We start from the raw sequence: 23,257 nt of genomic DNA, 5'->3' as shown, positions 1-23,257 counted from the left end.
ATAACTGAATGTTTGTACCTTTGATCACCTTCATTCAATTCCTACCCCTTCACCCCTACCTCTAGTAACCACAAATCTGATCTCATCTTTGTATGATTTTGGTTCTTGGTTGTTGTTTTTTGATTCTACACGTATTAAGATCATACAGTATTTATCTTTCTCTGTCTCTTTTCACTTATTGTAAAGCCTTCAGGATTCATCCACGTTGTCCAGTACAGAATTTCCCTTCATTTTATGGTTCAATAAGATGCTGTTGAATATACATACCACATTTTCTTTATCTATTCCTTTATCAACGAAACTCAAGCCATAAAAACAATTGAATTATATTTTAAATGAAGTTATATATCAATAACATTGTTGTAGAATGGTAGGAAGGGAGAACGTGAGGGATGAAGGAGGAGAAGAAGGAAAGAAAAAAGGGAAGAGAAAAAGCAAAAATAGTAGTGTACATACATAATGAGAAGAAAAATGGATCCAGAAATGAAAATTTTAAGAGCTTCTTGGTATTTTCCACAAAGGGATCTCGTGGGTTGTTGAGGGAATCAATGTTCACTCCAAACGATGTGCTAGTAATCACATCCATGCTGTAGGCCCCCAAGATGCTGAGTAGAGAAAGAAAGGCATGGATACGTAAAATCAGCATCTTTACCATCCTTATCCAACACAGACAGGAGGAAGTACATGTAGATTCTGATGCCCAGGCAAGACAAGAGCCACACTTTCAGAACCACCTGCTGGATCATCTAAAGAGTCTATATATGATCACTCTCACTCATGAAGTGGTCATGAGGTGTCAATGATGCAGCTGGCCCTGTGCTAAGATGGTGATACTATGGCAAGTCAGACACACCTCTTAGCTCCATGAGCTCAGTCATGAGCTCCGACCCAGAGTCAGGCAAATTACAGTAGTGTGTTTTGAGCATGGACAATAGAAGCCGGATTAGCACTGTGTCTGGGCAGAGTAAATGGTGGAATATTAACCCTTCCTAGGGGAGTCAAGAAGGGTGAAACTGATCTGGACCTTCTCTCACCACAGTATCTATGCTCAGAGCTGATTCTTCTTCAGCACATTACAGAACAGCAACACCACAATCTGTGCTGCCAGGAATGTCATCCCTTCTTCTCTACACCCCTGCTAAGGCTCCTGAAAGACCCTCTCTTCCTCAACTCCAGTGATCAGAGCTTTCCCTGAGGACACACTCATATCTGGAAAATATAAGAACTAAGAATGTTCCTGGTCAAAAAATATGTACCAGATCACTCCAATATTGATTTATGGGATGTCATAGATAAGTGATCATATTCCACTAGTTTTCCTAGGACAGTACCAGTGTACATCTGATCATCCTGCATAATTTAAAAATATCACAGTTTAGGCAAAAAAAAAAAAAAAATATATATATATATATATATATATATGGTTACCCTAACATGTGCAGGGCCTTCTCTCCTTTGTTACTGAAGGAAGGACAAGTGGTCGTAAAGTTAATATTTAATGTTTTGCTAATATCCTCAACAAAATCAGGAAGGGCTTTAAGTTGTTCTAAGTTCCACATGATAACTTCCCTGTCCCACCCACTGCCCACCAATATGTACAAAATGCCTTCTCCTCCCACCATTCCATACTCTCTACATACAATGATTCGTCAAATTATGTTTCTTCTTTTCAAACAATGTTATTTTTGTCTTCCAGAATATCCAAGGGGACAATCAAGCAGATAACTTAATCCCGCCTCACGTACACAAAAGAAGACCCTCTCTCTCCTGACCTCCCTGCCTTTTGAGGAGTGCTACCTCTTCTTGGGTGGCCCACTGGACTTGTAGCACCACATGCCTACTTCTGTTTGTTCACTGGACTAACTCAACAGTGGGAATTTGGCTTTGTGGCAGCAGCTGGAAAGTGTCATGACAGAGCCAGAAGCTCAGCAGGTGCAGCTCTACTTACTCTTTCAAGTTGACAGGCTTGCCTTTCTCTGCCTCCTTCCTCAGGTTCCTTACCAACACATCTCCATACTGGCCAACAATGGGGAACATCTACACACAAATACAATACCGCCTGAAGTTAAATCAGAAAATCAAGTCCTAGAATGATATGGCTTTCACAAACATGGAACAATGTTTTTTGTCGTTTTTTTTAAGTAGTCATTTTTTTTAATAACATATCTTATTATGTCTCTTCTAGGACATGAAAATAAAATACCCCTTTTAAAAAGCCCAAATTCAGCAGACTACCCCTAAGAGATGGACTATGGTCTTAGTTTCTATCTGTGCCCAGGTGCATTCCTTAACTTCCTAACTGAAAGTCCTCCCTTTCTTACCTCCTTGAGTTTTCCACTGGTGAAGGTTGGAGACAGCACTGTTCGTATTCTCTTCCATTGTTCATCTTCAGACAGAGAGATGGCACTTTTCATAAATCCCACTGGACCAAAAGACTAGAGTCAAAGCAAAAGACATTTTGCCTTATATAAGTTTTGAAGGTCTCTCAAGGGATGTGGAAAATTTGTTAAGCGGGCAGAAATTATTCAACAAATATTTACTGCCTATCTAATTAGTAGCAGGCCCTATGCCAGATGCTCAATAAATATTTATCCCAAATGCCTAGCTTCCTGCAAGGCTGAAGGAGACATCCAGCCACCTGATATGCTTTCCAGACTTCTTTCCAATCTTCTATTCCAGTATTTCCAGACTTCTATTCCAATCTTCTTTTTAAAGTAAATGCAGTTGGGGAAATCCGGTAGGGAAACTACTCCTCCAGGGGAATACACAAGATTAACACTAGTACTTCTCCTAAACTGTGCAGAGTAGAAATGGATTGGTAGAGATAGCCAGAGAGCCCTGGCAAACTGTATGCTGTCTCAGACCAGTTCTGTCTTCACATATATCTGTAGCAGGAGCAACTCAAAAACAGATGTCTTGATATGGTGATTTAAAAAAAAACAACAGTATAGTTAACACTAAAAATATTAGGAATCTGGGGTGTCTGAGTGGCTCAGTCAGTTAAGCATCTGACTCTTGATTTTGGTCCAGGTCATGATCTCACAGTTTGTGGGATCAAGTGCCATGTCAGGATACTTGCTGTCAGCACAGAGTCTGCTTGAGATTCTCTCTCCATCTCTCTGCCCCTCCCCCACGCTCGCTCAAGCTCTCTCACTCTCTTTCTCAAAATAAGTAAATAAACTTAAAAAAAAAAAGATTAGGAATCTATCTGCTATTCTGAAGAAATAATGCAGGTACATGGAAAACTATTCCCCCTGTATTTCCCTAAAGGGACAGAAGGAAAAAGAGTGAGAGAATTCTATTTCTCAGTAGGGACTGGTCTATCAAGCCAAACAGCTCAAATCTTTCTTCCATCTTCCAAAACTATATTTTGTTTCAATATAGATATCTCCAATACCCAGTCACATTTAAAACTCACAAACTAGGGACAGAGGAAATCTTCCTCAACTTAATAAAGAGCATCTAAAAAACCCCACAGCTAACATCACCTCAATGATGTTAGACTGATATGACATCACCAAGATGATGGAACGGGTCATGCCAGCCTCTGTCACCCCACAAAGAACAAGAGTTAGACAGCTATCCACAAACAAAAATAGGCCTAAGAGCTTTGGAGTCCATTTAAGAAGCTTCAACCTCACCATAGAGCAAAACTCCTGAGAATAACTGCACAGGAAGAGTAGGGAGAATAGCTTCATTCTGCCTGCATCACCCCAGGCCCCAGGCCAGCACTGCTCAGCACCAGGAAGACACTCCTCAGACTGAAAGGGGCCCCCGCTGGGTAGCGGACAGAAGCGTAAGGGATCACTGGTGCCAGCCTTTCAGGGCATGGCACAAGAGACCCACTTTGGTTTCAAACTTCCCGGAGACTGACACAGCTGACACAGCTAGAGACAGAACAAAAAAGGGCAGGACTACCAGTATCAGCTAAGTGGCATGTATAACCATGGTTCTCTGTGTCCTGCTCTGCAGAAGACCCTACAAACCTTAGCTGCTAAGGAACAAGCAGCTGGCACAGCACTGTGCACCTTCTAAAGATTTTGCTGCTGAGAGTCCCACAGGTTTTCACATTGGTATGTTCCAGCTCCCTGAGTCCTGCTCTGTCCCATCTTCCCTCACTTGAGTTGCCTCCGCCAGTGTCACCACCAACACCCTGAGCCTGGAATCTGCACCAGCAGCCAGCCCTGGCCTCTGTGACTGGGCATATGTACAAAGCAGCCCAGGCCCCAGCTGTTTCTCAGGTGTCTGAGCCAGGCCTGACTCCTGTCACTGGAATGCACTACCACTTGAGACCACAGCTAAACCCTGAAGCTGTAAAAATACACAGCCTGTGTGAACTCCAGTCATGAGCCCCGACTGCTGTGCATGAACAAGTAGCTAGCCCCTGAAGCCACCTGAGTGCCCAAAGACATCCCAGGCACTCAAAGCTACCTTTGTACCCACAGTTGGCCATGGTCCCCACCAGTGGTCCCAGCACAGTTTTGAGCATGTACCTGCTCTCAGCTTCCACAGATGAGCATATGCATAGCTCCAATTCTGGCCAACATTCTGCTTGCTCCAATCTCCTGGCACTGGATCTGGTGGTGCTACTGAAGACCCCGACAGCTGTGCAGCCACAAAGAACCCTCCATGCTCTTGCTGCCAATGACATGCAGTGGCTAACATGGCCACCAGTTGCCTAATCAACTATGTCCTCCTGGATTAGTTTAAATTATCCAGTCAGAGTAGGGTAAAAAAAAAAAAAAAAAAGAAGAAGAAGAAGAAGAAAAGAAAATAACTGGGGGAAAAAAGCCTACAGGACTTATAAGACACCATCAAGTGAAACAATATTCACATATGGAAGACTCAGTGGTAGAAAGAAAAAGTGGGAAGAATGCTTACTTAAAGAAACAATGGCTAGGGGCGCCTGGATTGCTCGGTCGGTTGAGCATCCAACTTCTCTCAGGTCATGGTCTCGCGGTTCGTGGGTTCAAGCCCTGCGTTGGGCTCTGTGCTGACAGCTCAGAGTCTAGAGCCTCCTTTAGATTCTGTGTCTCACTCTTTCTGCCCCTTCCCTGCTCGTGCTGTCTCTCTCTGTCTCTCAAAAATGAATAAATGTTTTTAAAAAAAATTTGTTTTAAAGAAACAATGGCTGAAAACTTCCCAAACCCAGGGAAATATATGGAGATCTTAAGACATGAAGTGTGGAGCTTGGGAAGAAGATGGCGGTGTAGGAGGACGCTGGGCTCACCACGTCCTGCTGATCACTTAGATTCCACCTACACCTGCCTAAATAACCCAGAAAACCGCCAGAGGATTAGCAGAACGGAGTCTCCGGAGCCAAGCGCAGACGAGAGGCCCACGGAAGAGGGTAGGAAGGGCGGCGAGGCGGTGCGCACTCCACGGACTGGCGGGAAGGAGCCGGGGCGGAGGGGCGGCTCGCCGGCCAAGCAGAGACCCCGAGTCTGGCTTGCAAAAGCGGAGGGGCCGGACGGAAGGAGTGTGTTCTGACAGCAAGTGTGACTTAGCGTCTGAGAGGTCATAAGTTAACAGCTCTGCTCAGAAAGCGGGAAGGCTGGAGGACAAAGGGAGGGAGAGCTGCTGAGCCCCTGGACGACAGAGCTCAGTTTGGTGGGGAACAAAGGTGCTCACCAGCGCCATCTCCCCCGCCCATCCCCCAGCCAAAATCCCAAAGGGAACCAGTTCCTGCCAGGGAACTTGCTGGCTCCGCGCAAACACCCAACTCTGTGCTTCTGCAGAGCCAAACCTCCGGCAGCGGATCTGACTCCCTCCCACTGCCACAGGGCCCCTCCTGAAGTGGATCACCTAAGGAGAAGGGAGCTAAGCCTGCCCCTCCTGCCCCCGTGCACCTTGCCTACCCACCCCAGCTAATACGCCAGATCCCCAGCACCACAAGCCTGGCAGTGTGCAAGTAGCCCAGACGGGCCACGCCACCCCACAGTGAATTCCGCCCCTAGGAGAGGGGAAGAGAAGGCACACACCAGTCTGACTGTGGCCCCAGCAGTGGGCTGGGGGCAGACATCAGGTTGGACTGCGGCCCCGCCCACCAACTCCAGTTATACACCACAGCACAGGGGAAGTGCCCTGCAGGTCCTCACCACTCCAGGGACTATCCAAAATGACCAAACGGAAGAATTCCCCTCAGAAGAATCTCCAGGAAATAACAACAGCTAATGAACTGATCAAAAGGGATTTAAATAATATAACAGAAAGTGAATTTAGAATAATAGTCATAAAATTAATCGCTGGGCTTGAAAACAGTATAGAGGACAGCAGAGAATCTCTTGCTACAGAGATCAAGGGACTAAGGAACAGTCATAAGGAGCTGAAAAGCACTTTAATTTTTTTTTCAACGTTTTTATTTATTTTTGGGACAGAGAGAGACAGAGCATGAACGGGGGAGGGGCAGAGAGAGAGGGAGACACAGAATCGGAAACAGGCTCCAGGTTCTGAGCCATCAGCCCAGAGCCTGACACGGGGCTCGAACTCACGGACCGCGAGATCGTGACCTGGCTGAAGTCGGACGCTTAACCGACTGCGCCACCCAGGCGCCCCTGAAAACACTTTAAATGAAATGCAAAACAAAATGGAAATGACGACAGCTCAGATTGAAGAGGCAGAGGAGAGAATAGGTGAACTAGAAGATAAAGTTATGGAAAAAGAGGAAGCTGAGAGAAAAAGAGATAAAAAAATCCAGGAGTATGAGGGGAAAAGTAGAGAACTAAGTGATACACTAAAAAGAAATAATATACGCATAATTGGTATCCCAGAGGAGGAAGAGAGAGGGAAAGGTGCTGAAGGGGTACTTGAAGAAATAATAGCTGAGAACTTCCCTGAACTGGGGAAGGAAAAGGCATTGAAATCCAAGAGGCACAGAGAACTCCCTTCAGACGTAACTTGAATCGATCTTCTTCACGACATATCATAGTGAAACTGGCAAAATACAAGGATAAAGAGAAAATTCTGAAAGCAGCAAGGGATAAACGTGCCCTCACGTATAAAGGGAGACCTATAAGACTCGTGACTGATCTCTCTTTTAAAACTTGGCAGGCCAGAAAGGATTGGCACGATATTTTCAGTGTGCTAAACAGGACAAATATGCAGCCGAGAATCCTTTATCCAGCAAATCTGTCATTTAGAATAGAAGGAGAGATAAAGGTCTTCCCAAACAAACAAAAACTGAAGGAATTCGTCACCACTAAACCAGCCCTACAAGAGATCCTAAGGGGGATCCTGTGAGACAAAGTACCAGAGACATCACTACAAGCATAAAACATACAGACATCACAATGACTCTAAACCCGTATCTTTCTATAATAACACTGAATGTAAATGGACTAAATGCGCCAACCAAAAGACATAGGGTATCAGAATGGATAAAAAAACAAGACCCATCTATTTGCTGTCTACAAGAGACTCATTTTAGATCTGAGGACACCTTTAGATTGAGAGTGAGGGGATGGAGAACTATTTATCATGCTACTGGAAGCCAGAAGAAAGCTGGAGTAGCGATACTTATATCAGACAAACTAGACTTTAAATTAAAGGCTGTAACAAGAGATGAAGAAGGGCATTATATAATAATTACAGGGTCTATCCATCAGGAAGAGCTAACACTTATAAATGTCTATGCACCGAATACCGGAGCCCCCAAATATATAAAACAATTACTCATAAACAGAAGCAACCTTATTGATAAGAATGTGGTAATTGCAGGGGACTTTAACACTGCACTTACAGAAATGGATAGATCATCTAGACACACGGTCAATAAAGAAACAAGGGCCCTGAATGATACATTGGATCAGATGGACTTGACAGATATATTTAGAACTCTGCACCCCAAAGCAACAGAATATACTTTCTTCTCGAGTGCACATGGAACATTCTCCAAGATAGATCATATACTGGGTCACAAAACAGCCCTTCATAAGTTTACAAGAATTGAAATTATACCATGCATACTTTCAGACCACAATGCTATGAAGCTTGAAATCAACCACAGGAAAAAGTCTGGAAAACCTCCAAAAGCATGGAGGTTAAAGAACACCCTACTAAAGAATGAGTGGGTCAACCAGGCAATTAGAGAAGAAATTAAAAAATATATGGAAACAAACGAAAATGAAAATACAACAATCCAAATGCTTTGGGACGCAGCGAAGGCAGTCCTGAGAGGAAAATACATTGCAATCCAGGCCTATCTCAAGAAACAAGAAAAATCCCAAATACAAAATCTAACAGCACACCTAAAGGAAAAGAAGCAGAACAGCAAAGGCAGCCTAAACCCAGCAGAAGAAGAGAAATAATAAAGATCAGAGCAGAAATGAACAATATAGAATCTAAAAAAACTGTAGAGCAGATCAACGAAACCAAGAGTTGGTTTTTTGAAAAAAATAAACAAAATTGACAAACCTCTAGCCAGGCTTCTCAAAAAGAAAAGGGAGATGACCCAAATAGATAAAATCATGAATGAAAATGGAATTATTACAACCAATCCCTCAGAGATACAAACAATTATCAGGGAATACTATGAAAAATTATATGCCAATAATTGGACAACCTGGAAGAAATGGACAAAATCCTAAACACCCACACTCTTCCAAAACTCAATCAGGAGGAAATAGAAAGCTTGAACAGACCCATAACCAGCGAAGAAATTGAATTGGTTATCAAAAATCTCCTAACAAATAAGAGTCCAGGACCAGATGGCTTCCCAGGGGAGTTCTACCAGACGTTTAAAGCAGAGATAATACCTATCCTTCTCAAGCTATTCCAAGAAATAGAAAGGGAAGGAAAACTTCCAGACTCATTCTATGAAGCCAGTATTACTTTGATTCCTAAACCAGACAGAGACCCAGTAAAAAAAGAGAACTACAGGCCAATATCCCTGATGAATATGGATGCAAAAATTCTCAATAAGATACTAGCAAATCGAATTCAATGGCATATAAAAAGAATTATTCACCATGATCAAGTGGGATTCATTCCTGGGATGCAGGGCTGGTTCAACATTCGCAAATCAATCAACGTGATACATCACATTAACAAAAAAAAAAGAGAAGAACCATATGATCCTGTCAATCGATGCAGAAAAGGCCTCTGACAAAATCCAGCACCCTTTCTTAATAAAAACCCTTGAGAAAGTCGGGATAGAAGGAACATACTTAAAGATCATAAAAGCCATTTATGAAAAGCCCACAGCTAACATCATCCTCAACGGGGAAAAACTGAGAGCTTTTTCCCTGAGATCAGGAACACGACAGGGATGTCCACTCTCACCGCTGTTGTTTAACATAGTGCTGGAAGTTCTAGCATCAGCAATCAGACAACAAAAGGAAATGAAAGGCATCAAAATTGGCAAAGATGAAGTCAAGCTTTCGCTTTTTGCAGATGACATGATATTATACGTGGAAAATCCGATAGACTCCACCAAAAGTCTGCTAGAACTGATACATGAATTCAGCAAAGTTGCAAGATACAAAATCAATGTACAGAAATCAGTTGCATTCTTATACACTGACAATGAAGCAACAGAAAGACAAATAAAGAAACTGATCCCATTCACAATTGCACCAAGAAGCATAAAATACCTAGGAATAAATCTAACCAAAGATGTAAAAGATATGTATGCTGAAAACTATAGAAAGCTTATGAAGGTAATTGAAGAAGATATAAAGAAATGGAAAAACATTCCATGCTCATAGATTGGAAGAATAAATATTGTTAAAATGTCAATACTACCCAAAGTTATCTACACATTCAATGCAATCCCAATCAAAATTGCACCAGCATTCTTCTGCAAGCTAGAACAAGCAATCCTAAAATTCATATGGAAGCACAAAAGGCCCCGAATAGCCCAAGTAATTTTGAAGAAGAAGACCAAAGCAGGAGGCATCACAATCCCAGACTTTAGCCTCTACTACAAAGCTGTCATCATCAAGACAGCATGGTATTGGCACAAAAACAGACACATAGACCAATGGAATAGAATAGAAACCCCAGAACTAGACCCACAAACGTATGGCCAACTCATCTTTGACAAAGCAGGAAAGAACATCCAATGGAAAAAAGACAGTCTCTTTACCAAATGATGCTGGGAGAACTGGACAGCAACATGCAGAAGGTTGAAACTAGACCACTTTCTCACACCATTCACAAAAATAAACTCAAAATGGATAAAGGACCTGAATGTGAGACAGGAAACCATCAAAACCTTAGAGGAGAAAGCAGGAAAAGACCTCTCTGACCTCAGCCGTAGCAATCTCTTACTCGACACATCCCCAAAGGCAAGGGAATTAAAAGCAAAAGTGAATTACTGGGACCTTATGAAGATAAAAAGCTTCTGCACAGCAAAGGAAACAACCAACAAAACTAAAAGGCAACCAACGGAATGGGAAAAGATATTTGCAAATGACATATCGGACAAAGGGCTAGTATCCAAAATCTATAAAGAGCTCACCAAACTCCACACACGAAAAACAAATAACCTAGTGAAGAAATGGGCAGAAAACATGAAAAGACACTTCTCTAAAGAAGACATCCAGATGGCCAATAGGCACATGAAAAGATGTTCAACGTCGCTCCTTATCAGGGAAATACAAATCAAAACCACACTCAGATATCACCTCACGCCAGTCAGAGTGGCCAAAATGAACAAATCAGGGGACTATAGATGCTGGAGAGGATGTGGGGAAACGGGAACCCTCTTGCACTGTTGGTGGGAATGCAAATTGGTGCAGCCACTCTGGAAAGCAGTGTGGAGGTTCCTCAGAAAATTAAAAATAGACCTACCCTATGACCCAGCAGTAGCACTGCTAGGAATTTATCCAAGGGATACAGGAGTACTGATGCATAGGGGCACTTGTACCCCAATGTTCATAGCAGCACTCTCAACAATAGCCAAATTATGGAAAGAGCCTAAATGTCCATCAACTGATGAATGGATAAAGAAATTGTGGTTTATATACACAATGGAATACTACGTGGCAATGAGAAAAAATGAAATATGGCCTTTTGTAGCAACGTGGATGGAACTGGAGAGTGTGATGCTAAGTGAAATAAGCCATACAGAGAAAGACAGATACCATATGTTTTCACTCTTATGTGGATCCTGAGAAACTTAACAGAAACCCATGGGGGAGGGGAAGGAAAAAAAAAAGAGGTTAGAGTGGGAGAGAGACAAAACATAAGAGACTGTTAAAAACTGAGAACAAACTGAGGGTTGATGGGGGGTGGGAGGGAGGGGAGGGTGGGTGATGGGTATTGAGGAGGGCACCTTTTGGGATGAGCACTGGGTGTTGTATGGAAACCAATTTGACAATAAATTTCATATATTAAAAAAAATAATAAGATAAAAAAAAAAAGACATGAAGCGTAAAAGTCCCCTATAAGATTGAATCCAAAATAGACTTCACCAAGTCACATTATAATAAAACTGTCAAAAATTAAAAACTAAAAAAATCTTCACATACAAGGGGACATCCATGAGGCTATCAGCTGATTCCTCAGCAGAAATCTTGAGAGCCAGAAGTTAGTGAGTGATTTATTCAAAGTGTTGAAAAAAAAAATACCAACCAAGCATACTTACCCAGAAAAGAAGACCTTCTGAAGAGAGAGAATTTGGGGTGCCTGGGTGGATCTGTTGGTTAAGTGTCTTGATTTTGGCTCAGGTCACAATCTCACGATTAGTGCGATCGAGCCTAGCATCAGGCTTTGGACTGTTAGCATGGAGCCTGCTTCAGATTCTCTCTCTACCCCTCTCTGCCCCTCTCCTGCTTACTCTCTCTCTCTCAAAATAAACTAAAATAAACTTAAAAAAAAGAAATGAGAGATAAGGATATTTCCAGAGCATCAAAAGTGGAAAGAATTCATCACCACTAAATCTGCATTATAAGAAAGACTAAAGGGAGTTCTCCAAGCTGAAAACAAAAGGACACTTACTAGTAACATGAAATCACATGAAAGTCTAAAACCTCACTGGTAAATGTAAATATATAGTTAAATTCAGAACACAGTGATATTGTACTGGTTATAGCCAAATCATTATAACTCTAGTGAAAAGTTAAAAGACAAATAATTAAAATAATAATTTGTTAATTTGTTAAATACACAATATAAAAATATGTAAATTGTTACATCAAAAATATAAAATTGGTGGTGGAGGAGTAAAAACATTGAGTTTTTAATGTGAACAAAGTTAAGTTCATATTAGCTTAAAATAGACTGCTGTATCTATAAGATGTTTTATGTAGACCTCCTAGAGTAGATGTTTTTTGTAAGCAAAAACCTAGAGTAGACACAGAAAAGATAAAGAGGAAAAATAGAAGCATACCACTATTAAAAAAAAAAGCAACAGCCTCTACTACAAAGCTGTCATCATCAAGACAGCATGGTATTGGCACAAAAACAGACACACAGACCAATGGAATAGAATAGAAACCCCAGAACTAGACCCACAAACATATGGCCAACTCATCTTTGACAAAGCAGGAAAGAACATCCAATGGAAAAAAGACAGCCTCTTTAACAAATGGTGCTGGGAGAACTGGACAGCAACATGCAGAAGGTTGAAACTAGACCACTTTCTCACACCATTTACAAAAATAAACTCAAAATGGATAAAGGACCTAAATGTGAGACAGGAAACCATCAGAACCTTAGAGGAGAAAGCAGGAAAAGACCTCTCTGACCTCAGCCGTAGCAATCTCTTACTCGACACATCCCCAAAGGCAAGGGAATTAAAAGCAAAAGTGAATTACTGGGACCTTATGAAGATAAAAAGCTTCTGCACAGCAAAGGAAACAACCAACAAAACTAAAAGGCAACCAACGGAATGGGAAAAGATATTTGCAAATGACATATCGGACAAAGGGCTAGTATCTAAAATCTATAAAGAGCTCACCAAACTCCACACACGAAAAACAAATAACCCAGTGAAGAAATGGGCAGAAAACATGAATAGACACTTCTCTAAAGAAGACATCCAGATGGCCAACAGGCACATGAAAAGATGTTCAGCGTCGCTCCTTATCAGGGAAATACAAATCAAAACCACACTCAGGTATCACCTCACACCAGTCAGAGTGGCCAAAATGAACAAATCAGGAGACTATAGATGCTGGAGAGGATGTGGAGAAACGGGAACCCTCTTGCACTGTTGGTGGGAATGCAAATTGGTGCAGCTGCTCTGGAAAGCAGTGTGGAGGTTCCTCAGAAAATTAAAAATAGACCTACCCTATGACCCAGCAATAGCACTGCTAGGAATCTACCCAAGGGATACAGGAGTACTGATGCATAGGGGCCCTTGTACCCCAATGTTCATAGCAGCACGCTCAACAATAGCCAAATTATGGAAAGAGCCTAAATGTCCATCAACTGATGAATGGATAAAGAAATTGTGGTTTATATACACAATGGAATACTACGTGGCAATGAGAAAAAATGAAATATGGCCTTTTGTAGCAACGTGGATGGAACTGGAGAGTGTGATGCTAAGTGAAATAAGCCATACAGAGAAAGACAGATACCATATGGTTTCACTCTTATGTGGATCCTGAGAAACTTAACAGGAACCCATGGGGGAGGGGAAGGAAAAAATAAAAAACAAAAGGACGTTAGAGTGGGAGAGAGCCAAAGCATAAGAGACTGTTAAAAACTGAGAACAAACTGAGGGTTGATGGGGGGTGGGAGGGAGGGGCGGGTGGGTGATGGGTATTGAGGAGGGCACCTTTTGGGATGAGCACTGGGTGTTGTATGGAAACCAATTTGTCAATAAACTTCATATAAAAAAAAATAAATAAAAAAATAAAACAAAATAAAATGAAAAAAAAAATAAAATAAAATAAAAAAAAAGCAACATAAAATCACAAAGGAAGACAGGAGAAAGGAACAATGATCTATGAAACATCTGGACTGCTGAAATGACAACAGTAAGTCCTAACCTATCAATAATTACTTTAAGTTAAAAAAAAATTACTTTAAGTGTAAATGGACAGATGAATGGATAAAGAAAATGGAATATTACTTAGCCTTGAAAAGGAAGGAAATCCTGCCATTTCCAATAGGATGGATGAATCTGGACAGCATGGGCAAGATACTAAGGGAACAAAACTAGACACAGAAGGACAGGTATCTCATGATCCCACTTATAAGTGGAATCTAGAAAAATAAAGTCAAGCTCAGTATAGTGGGTAGGTGATAATTATCAGAGGTCAGAGGGCAAGGGACAGATACTAATCAAACAATGTAAACTTTTGGTTATAAGATGACTAAGTTCTAGAGACTGAATATACTGCATGGTGATTATAATTATTAACATTGTACTGTATACCTGAAATTTGCTAAAAAAAAAATACATCTTCCATGTTCTTAACACACACACAAAATAACTCTGGGTGGTGATGGTTACATTAATTCACTTGTCACACTCATTTCATAATAATACATAAATCAAAACATCACAAACATATACAGTTTCATTGTAAATATATATATCTGAAATTTTAAGTGGAAAAAGACTGAATATTTCCTCCTAACATCAGGAACAAGGCAAAAATGTTCACTCTCACCACTCTTATTCAACATTGTAGTAGAAATCCTAGCTAATGCAATAAGACAAAGCAAGGAAATAAAAGGCATACAGATTGGAAAAATAAACATCAGAGTGTCCTTATTTCAAGTGACATAATTGTCAATGTAGAAAATATTGAGGAATATAAAAAAAAGAGCCCTCAAGGTACCTGGGTAGTTCAGTTGGTTAAGTGTCCAGATCTGGATTTTGGCTCAGGTCATGATCTCACAGTTCATGAACTGGAGCCCCACATTGGGCTCTGGGCTGAGATTGCAGAGCCTGCTTGGGATTCTCTCTCAAAATAAATAAACTTTAGGAAAAAAGACCACTGCATCAAATAAATGAACTAAGCTAGGTTGTAGGAAACAAAATCAACACAAAAACCAATCACATTTCTATATAATAACAAGAATATGTCAAAACCCATTAAAAACACAACAATTATAAACACTCAAAGAAGGCAAAATACTTTAGGTACACATTTAACAAAACGTGTATGAGATCTCTATGCAGAGGGCAAAATGTTGGTGAAAAGAATAAGAGAAAACCTAAATAAACACATACTGTGTTCATACATTGAGAGACATGACGAGGTAAAGATACAGATTTTCCACAAATTGATTGATAGGATTAAATCATGTCTTCCAAAGCCTTGGAAAATATTATATAAACATAGATAAGCTAGTTATAAATTTGTACTGTAAGGCAAAGGCAGTGGAATAACTAACACAATTCTAACAAAAATAAAATGGGAGGAATCACTGGACATATGTTTAGAGGTACTATATGGCTACAGTAATCAGGACAGCCTGGCACCAGTGCAGGGATAGATACAAGGATCAAAGAACAGAACTGGGAATGAGGAACACACACACACACACACACACACACACACACACACAGGCACCACTGAATTTTGATATTGGTACAAAAGCAATTCAGTGGAGGAAGTACAGCCTTTTCACACTGGTGCTGGAGCCATTAGACATCCAAGGGCTAAAAACAAAGATCTTTGACCTAAACTTCACACCTCACAATTAACACTAAAATTAACACAAAACAGATCACAGACTTAAATGTAAAACACAAAACTATACAAAACTATATACTTAAATGTAAAACATAAAACTAAATACTTGGAGAAAATCTTTGCGACTTAGGGCTAGGTGAAGAGTTTTCAAACTTGATGCCAAAGTCATAACCCATAAAAGGAAAAAATGAATAAACTGGCCTTATGAAAACAAAAAATAATGTTTGCTCTGCTGAAGACCCTGATACAATGAATAGACAAGCTACACACCGTGCCTACAAAAGAATAGTAAGAGGGAGACTTTTGGTGATGGAACAGCTCTGTAACGTGATTGTGGTAGTAGATACACTAATCTACAAGTAAGATAAATGTTCAGACAGCAACACACACACACACACACACACACACACACACACACACACACAAATGGGTAAACATAAAACTGCTGGAATCTGAATAAGCTCTGTGGCTAGAACCAATGACAAATTCTGCTTTGATACCGTCCTATATAGTTAAGCAAGATACTGTCTTAGAGAAAACAGCTTGAAGGCCACATGACATGACACCTCCTGGGACAATTTCCAGTAAATCCATTATTATTTTGAAATAAAAGTTTTATAAATAACTATGTAAATTTAAAATAAATCCATGCCTACCCGCCGGTTTGTGAAGACAGAATAGCATTCTTTCACTAGTACTGTTTTGATCATGTCCGGATCTGTGATCGCCAACACTGGCTGTCGCCCATCATAAAACCTATGTCGGGGAAACAGAGCTGATTAAATTTAACGTGCCAGTTTCTGCAGTGGCAGCCACTCTTGGAAGTCCAGACTTTTAACCTGATGTTACCTAACCCATTCCACAGTCAGAAATAACATTAGAACCTTTATTAAGTCCATGTGTTTACATGGGTATTTCTGGGACTATTCTCTATAATTTTTTGTATGGTAAAAATATTTCAAATATTTTAGAAGTACTTCAAACATTTCAAATATTTTATATATATTATCAAAGAAGAAGTTAGGTTAGTAAATAACTGGGGGCAAGTAAATTATCTAAGAACGAAAAAATAATGAAGGAGAATCCACCCACTCAGTCACTAAAAATTATAATTTTGAAGATATATCAATACATGAAATGAACATGACATAATATTAGATGAAAATTGTAGACACAATGATCACAAATATGTAAGATATGTCTGCAAATGAAGAGAGTTGGAATGCTCAAAAAGGGATGGCAAAATTATGAATTACTTCTTTGCTCTATTTTCTAAAATATGCTTCCTAGTTACATTTTAAAGGAAATATTATTTAAATATTAAAGAGAAATCCTTGGTAGCATTAACTCAGAAAAATTTGAAACAAAAAACAAAGAGGATAAAGAAACACAAGCAACATGTAAATTCATTTTAGATATATTTTCCTTTATTACTTATATTTATTTCTATAGGTGGGTCCCAAGTGTGAATCCCTTGGGCTCCATATAGGTGACAACCCTTAGTAGCAGGACAAGTCCACTTGTGACACATGTATCACACAAAGCTGACTCCTTATATGTGATCCTGACCTCCTGACTGTCCATATGATCCATTAATGGGAACCAGCCACTGGCATGAGTTTTAGATTACACTTAATTACAGCATTCTCTGGCATCGTGTTTTCTACTACAAATCATTTGCATTTGTTAGAACAAAATGGAAGATATTCCATAAGTCCCCTATTCTTCCTTTGATGTCACAGAAGAACTTCAAATGCTTTGTGATCAGATATAAAAATGGAGGAGAACCACTGCACTAAATGCTCCCCATCTGCAAAAAGTATTCTAAAACTCAGAAGGTTTCAGTGCAAATCAAGTATATTTAGTGTTGAAGCAGTGATAGTAGTTACTGAAGTGGCACTTAGGTCAGCTCTCCCATCAACCTGATCATCTTTCTTGGGTGATTTCCTACATCTTTGTTTGTTAAAACAAGACAAGCTTGGACAAGGGACAGTGGTTTGGAGTTACCCTCTCTTTTCATGATCTCACAGCCCTAATACGACTTCTACTACCAGTTAAATTCGGATTCTTGCACCCCACCCCACATCCTCCAAATTCTGTGTTAATGGAGGATGGAAACCAAGAATATGCATTTTTAGCAAGCCCTCCTAGGTGGTCCTTATCCATAGCCAAGCATGAGAACCATTTACTGACTCTAGCCAGAGCTGACCAGTACTGAATGTAGGAGGGACACTGAAAATAAACCAGTGGCAATCCAGAGATCTGTGTTCTTTCTATTCTGCCATGTTGCTTATGGGCCACACCAACTCAGCAGAGCCCTATGGATTCTGAGGACTTGACCAGAGAAGATAAAGAGGTACAACACTGGCTGTGAGTGGCCCAGCACCACACTATACCTCTCACACTGCTTCAGCAAACCTCTAGCCAACCTCATTGGGAGCATCCACTGCAAGCCGCCGAGGCCATACTACAAAATCCCAAGTCCATCAGCCCACCAGGGAAATACTGTGCTTTAGAAATTTCCTACAGGGGCGCCTGGGTGGCTCAGTCGGTTAAGCGTCCGACTTCGGCTCAGGTCACGATCTCGCGGTATGTGAGTTCGAGCCCCGCGTCGGGCTCTGTGCTGACTGCTCAGAGCCTGGAGCCTGTTTCAGATTCTGTGTCTCCCTCTCTCTCTGACCCTCCCCCGTTCATGCTCTGTCTCTCTCTGTCTCAAAAATAAATAAACGTTAAAAAAAAAATTTTAGAAATTTCCTACATCTCTTCCAGTCTATAGAATTGGAAAAAGAAATACTTGACTATAGTTCTATCGGAAAGTCTTGGCTTAGTACTAAAATGCAAAACAAAACAAACTACACACTTGCAGACAGAGTAAGAAAAGAGCTGAGCAGAAATGGTTTTCCATTCTGTTTACAAAAGCCCTTCTATCAAAAGCACATATTAATCCAAAATATAAAGGATACCCTGCAGCTCTCCAGACCCAATTCATATTTGGACTTGTCCACCTTGTCACACATGCAATCCTGGGAAGGGGAGGTTTCAGGAGTTTTAATTAGAGGGCTTCATCCCAAGGGGCTCTCGACTGAGGCTGTCTACACTGTGAGGGCCTCATCATAACAAGCCTATCCACTGGAAGTTTCCAGATTACTCACCCCCACATTCTTCCATACGTTCTAAAACATTTCTCATCAAATTCACAAAAACCCTGCAAGGAGAAACAAAACATATTAAAACAAACTAAATGTACTGAGCCTTACCTCTAAAGGACACAAAAACAACTCAGATCGCATGAAATGTGGCTTACTACCTCTCATTGGCAGCGGGAAGCTCTTATTCACAGGCATCTTATGGGAAAGGAGAAAACAGCAGATATGAAATGGAGAAGTTCAAGTCTCTCTTGAGTTGTCTGCTAGTACTGTAGATACTGAACATCTTAGCCCATCTATGAAGACCCTGTAACCTCCGTCTTTCTGACATGTTTGGCTTGTGCATGGGTGTCTCTAAATGTCATAGCCATCTGAATTATTACCTTCAGGGACATGTGAGGAAATGGAAGCTGAGGGAAAGTCAGCATGGCCCCTTGTTCATTGATCTCATGAGCCTTACTAGATTTCCAGAAGATTTAGGAAATTAAGACACCTGTGCCCTCTTTCAGTCTAGCAGATCTACATGAAGTCTAACATGTTTGTTGAGTGAGAAAGTGAGAGATGAATGGAGGAATGACAAAGTGGGCTCACTTCCAGTTCTCACACAGAAAAGAGGGGACAGTGCCACCAATCCACAAAAGATGGTGCAAATTAAAACACTTGCTCTGAGTTTTCACTTACGTCACTTCAAAATCAGGAAACAACAAAACTTCCTGTCTCTATGTTTCAGCAGTAATTTTGATGTTTTAACTATGCAAAACAGGGTCCAAAATGTGGGTTCATGTACTAAGGAGTTGATCTGGGAAAAGTGGAAAGGAGATTATTGCTTTTTCAGAGAGGAAAAAGTCCAGGAAGTTCTTAACGATAACTGGGCACTGAAGGCCAGGAGAAGTGGAATCTGAGGAACGAGCCTCAGGTCTGTGGGAAAGGAACTCTGAGGCAGAGAGCAGTGTGTAATATAGACTCTGCCTACTTGTCTTCTGGACATGAGCTTCTACCTTCTGTTCAGGAGCCAGGCCTGGGATGAGGCATCAGAGCTGGATTAACCATATGGCTCCTCAACATTCAGTCTGTGTGTCTGCTAGTACATTCCATTCAGTTACTTTAAATCTTTAATAGTTTTGTCAAAACAACTCTTTTCTAGTGATTTTGTATGAGTGGTTCTACCTTTGTGTGAAAAATAAAACACCCACACCCACACACACACAGATGCAATTCATTTGGAGGTTAAAATCTGAAGTCAATAGACAAGCAACATCTTGCCTCAGTTAGACCCCCTCCCTGCTCAGACTCACCCATAGGGTGTCTCCTTTGAAGGCAGAGAAGTAAAACAGAAAATTCTGGTTCAACCACTCAAATCCCAAAAGCTGTCACCATTAGCAAAGGATGGGTTAGAGTCATTAAAATAACTGCAGGGGGTTGGCAATTCTTAGGAGAATTCAAGTATGTGCAAACTCCCCAAAGGTAAATCTGGAGCTGCCCATAAACTGAAGTTCCAGAGCCATCCAGGAAAACCAAAAGGCTACTCAGAGCTCATGCTATGAACAGGAAAGTCTGACTCTAGCATACAGAGCCTAATGAGCCACCACCAGGGAACCCCTTGACACTTTTCAACTAATAACAAGTACAATTATGCCTTCATGGGAACCTGCACCTGCCAAAGAACTCTTCACGATGCTCCAAGTTGGAACAGCAAGTCCTGTGCTGCATCAGCCAGAGATCTGGACTGCCAGCACAGGGGAAACCTGAGGCTCCTAAGAACAGACAAGAGAGAGCCCTGGGGTGCACCTGGCCATATGCTGGGTGGAGACTATGACACCATTTCTGGAAAGTCTGAAACCTAAGAACTTCCTGCTGAAACCTAAGAACTTCCTGCTGAGGAGTATTTTTAATATGGAACTAAGCTGGAATTTGCAACCATAAGAAGCAAAAGAGGGAGCTGGGAGCTCAAACAACACCCACCTGACGGTACCCCAGAGCAGTTCCCAAAAAAGGCAGAGGTTTGGGCCCAGGAATTCCCAGCTTCTTAAAAAGTCCATGTGTGTGGGTCCCATATCTATAAAGTGAAAGAGAAAGCCTGGTCACAGGGATGGTGGAAGAGGTGCGGGGACTGGCCCATCACTGACGCAGAACCAGAACAGGTAAGAGAGGAGGTAACACGTAGGGAAGAAATAATAACGTCAATTCCAATGGCAATTGTTACATTCATTCATCATCTCCTTTCCCTTCTCCACTGTAGACCCCAAACAGTAATAATAATGATGATGATTAGCTAAGAGCAGCTGAAAATTTAACAGTCCCAATCCTAGACTGAACACTTGAAAAATGTTTCCATACTTGAGATCTCCTGAAAAGTTCATGCTGAATTCTTCCAGGAAATTCATTCATGCCTATTTAGTAAATGACTCTTCCATGATTTTAGAGATTGTCATTCTAGGAAGGAAGAGAAAAAAATTTTTATGCTCCAATGATGAGAGTTTGCTTAATTATATCCACTCAGTAACAGAGGGTTAAGAACATCAAAATGTTCTTAACAGTTTGCTCAGAGAACCTTTCTTCTTTTCCCTCCTTGTAGTCCCTGTTGCTATTTGGGGTCTGGGGTCCTTTTTTGTTTTGTGTTTTTCTTTTTGAGAGAGAGAGAAAGCATGAGCAAGGAAGAGAGGGAGAGAAAGAGAGAGAATCTTACACTCGGTACAGAGCCCAATGCAGGACTCTATCCCATGACCATGGGATCATGACCTGAGCGCAAATCATAGTTGGACACTCAACCAGTGGGGCCACTCAGGGGCCCCTGGGGTCTGATCCTACTTGAATCTATCTTTATAGAGGCCTGGAGCAACCAGTGTTCTTATTTCTGTACAATTAAAACTGTGTCCCAGCCTCAACTGGCCTCATAGAAAAGTGGGATGCTTTCAGCTCCACGTAAGTCTCTGTTGTCAGACATTCTGGTTCTCTTGAGCTGCAGAGAAGGGGGACTGAAGTTGGAAACTAAGTCCTTTCCCAACCTGTTCCAGGATACTGGGAAACCCACCACTGAAAGGAATTCCTCTGCTAATGATTTTGATTTTCCTCCTGTACTGTAACATAGAGGGAAAAAACATATTTAATATCCAAATTTGCTTTCAGGGCTATGTCTTTGCAGCCTGCTGGCAGATTTCATATCGAGGGAGGAAGAAATCTCTATACTGATGCTAACCTTCCCAGACACTAGAAGGAAAACCTGAAATGAATAAAATTTCAAGGTTTCTGCCAAGTCTCTTCAGCTCTAAAAGTACTCATTTAGGGTAAGGAGTTCTGCATATTACAAGGTCGGGGAGTGGCCAGGAGAGGGGCACAGAAAAGAGGGAAGAGTCCACTCTGAAGAGGAAGGTGAGGCATGTCCAGCCACCCTGGAAGTCTGGGTGCACTTGTGTACACGATGCTTGGTGGCAGGAGGGAGGGGAGCAGGAGCCACCTGAGAGACACAGGCCCAATTCTTTTACATGTGTCCTTAGCGGACACAGAGCAGGAAGGTGAATATAATGAGACAAGACCCAAGTCAGCCCTCTGCCTCCAGAATCCCCAGATCCTGAGATGGGGATGAGGACCCCGAGCACAGGGGCCTATTGATTTTAATCTGTCTCTGGTGAATTCCGCTTGATGGGTCTAGGTCCCAACAGGGGCTGAATCAGAAGATCATCGCCAGGAGCAAATAATATCTCTCAGCCCTCCTAACTACAGAAATTGGAGTTGGGGCATGGGGGTATTCCTTTTGCAGATCTGAGGGACATCAATAATAACCCCTTATGTGTTTCTAGCTTGTTTGAAGCACCCAACACTTCAGGAACTTCCTTTTGTTAACTCTTCATCCACAGAACAGACAAGAAAAAGGGGTAGAGGTTGCTGATTAGCAAGGTTCCAGAGGCGATGAGCCTGAACAGTTACTCACAGATAGAGGAGCACCAGGCTGATAGCCAGGAGAAGCCAGGTTTCTGTGGAAAAGCTTGGGATCAGGTCCATGGCCACTTTCCCTCTGTGAATCTCCTCTACTCTCTTTCAGCAGCGTGCGCCAGTCTTTGCTGGCCTGTGCGTGTGGAGCTTTCCTTCCCACCAGCAGTGATTCAGTGAGGCTGGAATGTATAAACTGAAGAGGGGGTGGGACTGGAGCCCCAGCTGGTATAACAGCTACCTGTGCTCCACCTGAAGGTGCCTCCCCACCCACGAGTGTTGGCAAAGCATCATGGACACTCCCAGTTTGACCTTTAAGTTCATATTCTGGGGGAAATCAATAAACAACTCAATCAGTGTTATCAGTAATCTCAAAGGTTTGAGAAACTCAGGTAAAGTCACTGTTCTTAAGTCTCTAACCTGTCCTTGTCATCATGGCTGCCTGCACTCCAAAATACTTGAAATCCTTCAAACAACCTGGGTCTACTCATGTTTACTCATGTAGTTTCCTCTGCCTAGAAATGCCCCTGTGTATCCTAGAAGGATCTTACTCCTCCTCAAATCCAGCTGCGACAGAAGCCCCTA

At 41.5% G+C, this 23,257-nt stretch overlaps 1 protein-coding gene across 1 annotated transcript in view; it reads right to left on the bottom strand.

Moving 5' to 3' along the window:
* Positions 1–21,170, bottom strand: part of LOC124519213 (cytochrome P450 3A12-like) — a 60,330-nt gene extending 39,160 nt beyond the window's left edge. Inside the window, exons 1-7 of the mRNA XM_047089311.1 lie at positions 21,083–21,170; positions 20,708–20,801; positions 18,752–18,804; positions 16,256–16,355; positions 2,322–2,435; positions 1,949–2,037; positions 457–605 (exon numbers count right to left, since the gene is read on the bottom strand). Coding sequence (XP_046945267.1) covers positions 457–605; positions 1,949–2,037; positions 2,322–2,435; positions 16,256–16,355; positions 18,752–18,804; positions 20,708–20,801; positions 21,083–21,129 — 646 coding nt within the window. The 5' untranslated portion in view covers positions 21,130–21,170. The remainder of the gene's footprint in view (positions 1–456; positions 606–1,948; positions 2,038–2,321; positions 2,436–16,255; positions 16,356–18,751; positions 18,805–20,707; positions 20,802–21,082) is intronic.
* Positions 21,171–23,257: the final 2,087 nt, after the last annotated feature.

The sequence above is a fragment of the Lynx rufus genome, unplaced genomic scaffold (assembly GCF_022079265.1).
Source record: "Lynx rufus isolate CCGP_SWC_20201006 ecotype Redwood Valley unplaced genomic scaffold, mLynRuf1.p SCAF_27, whole genome shotgun sequence".
Lineage (NCBI taxonomy): Eukaryota > Metazoa > Chordata > Mammalia > Carnivora > Felidae > Lynx > Lynx rufus.
Note: the sequence above shows the minus strand (reverse complement) of the source record. Positions and strands in the feature narration are given on the sequence as shown.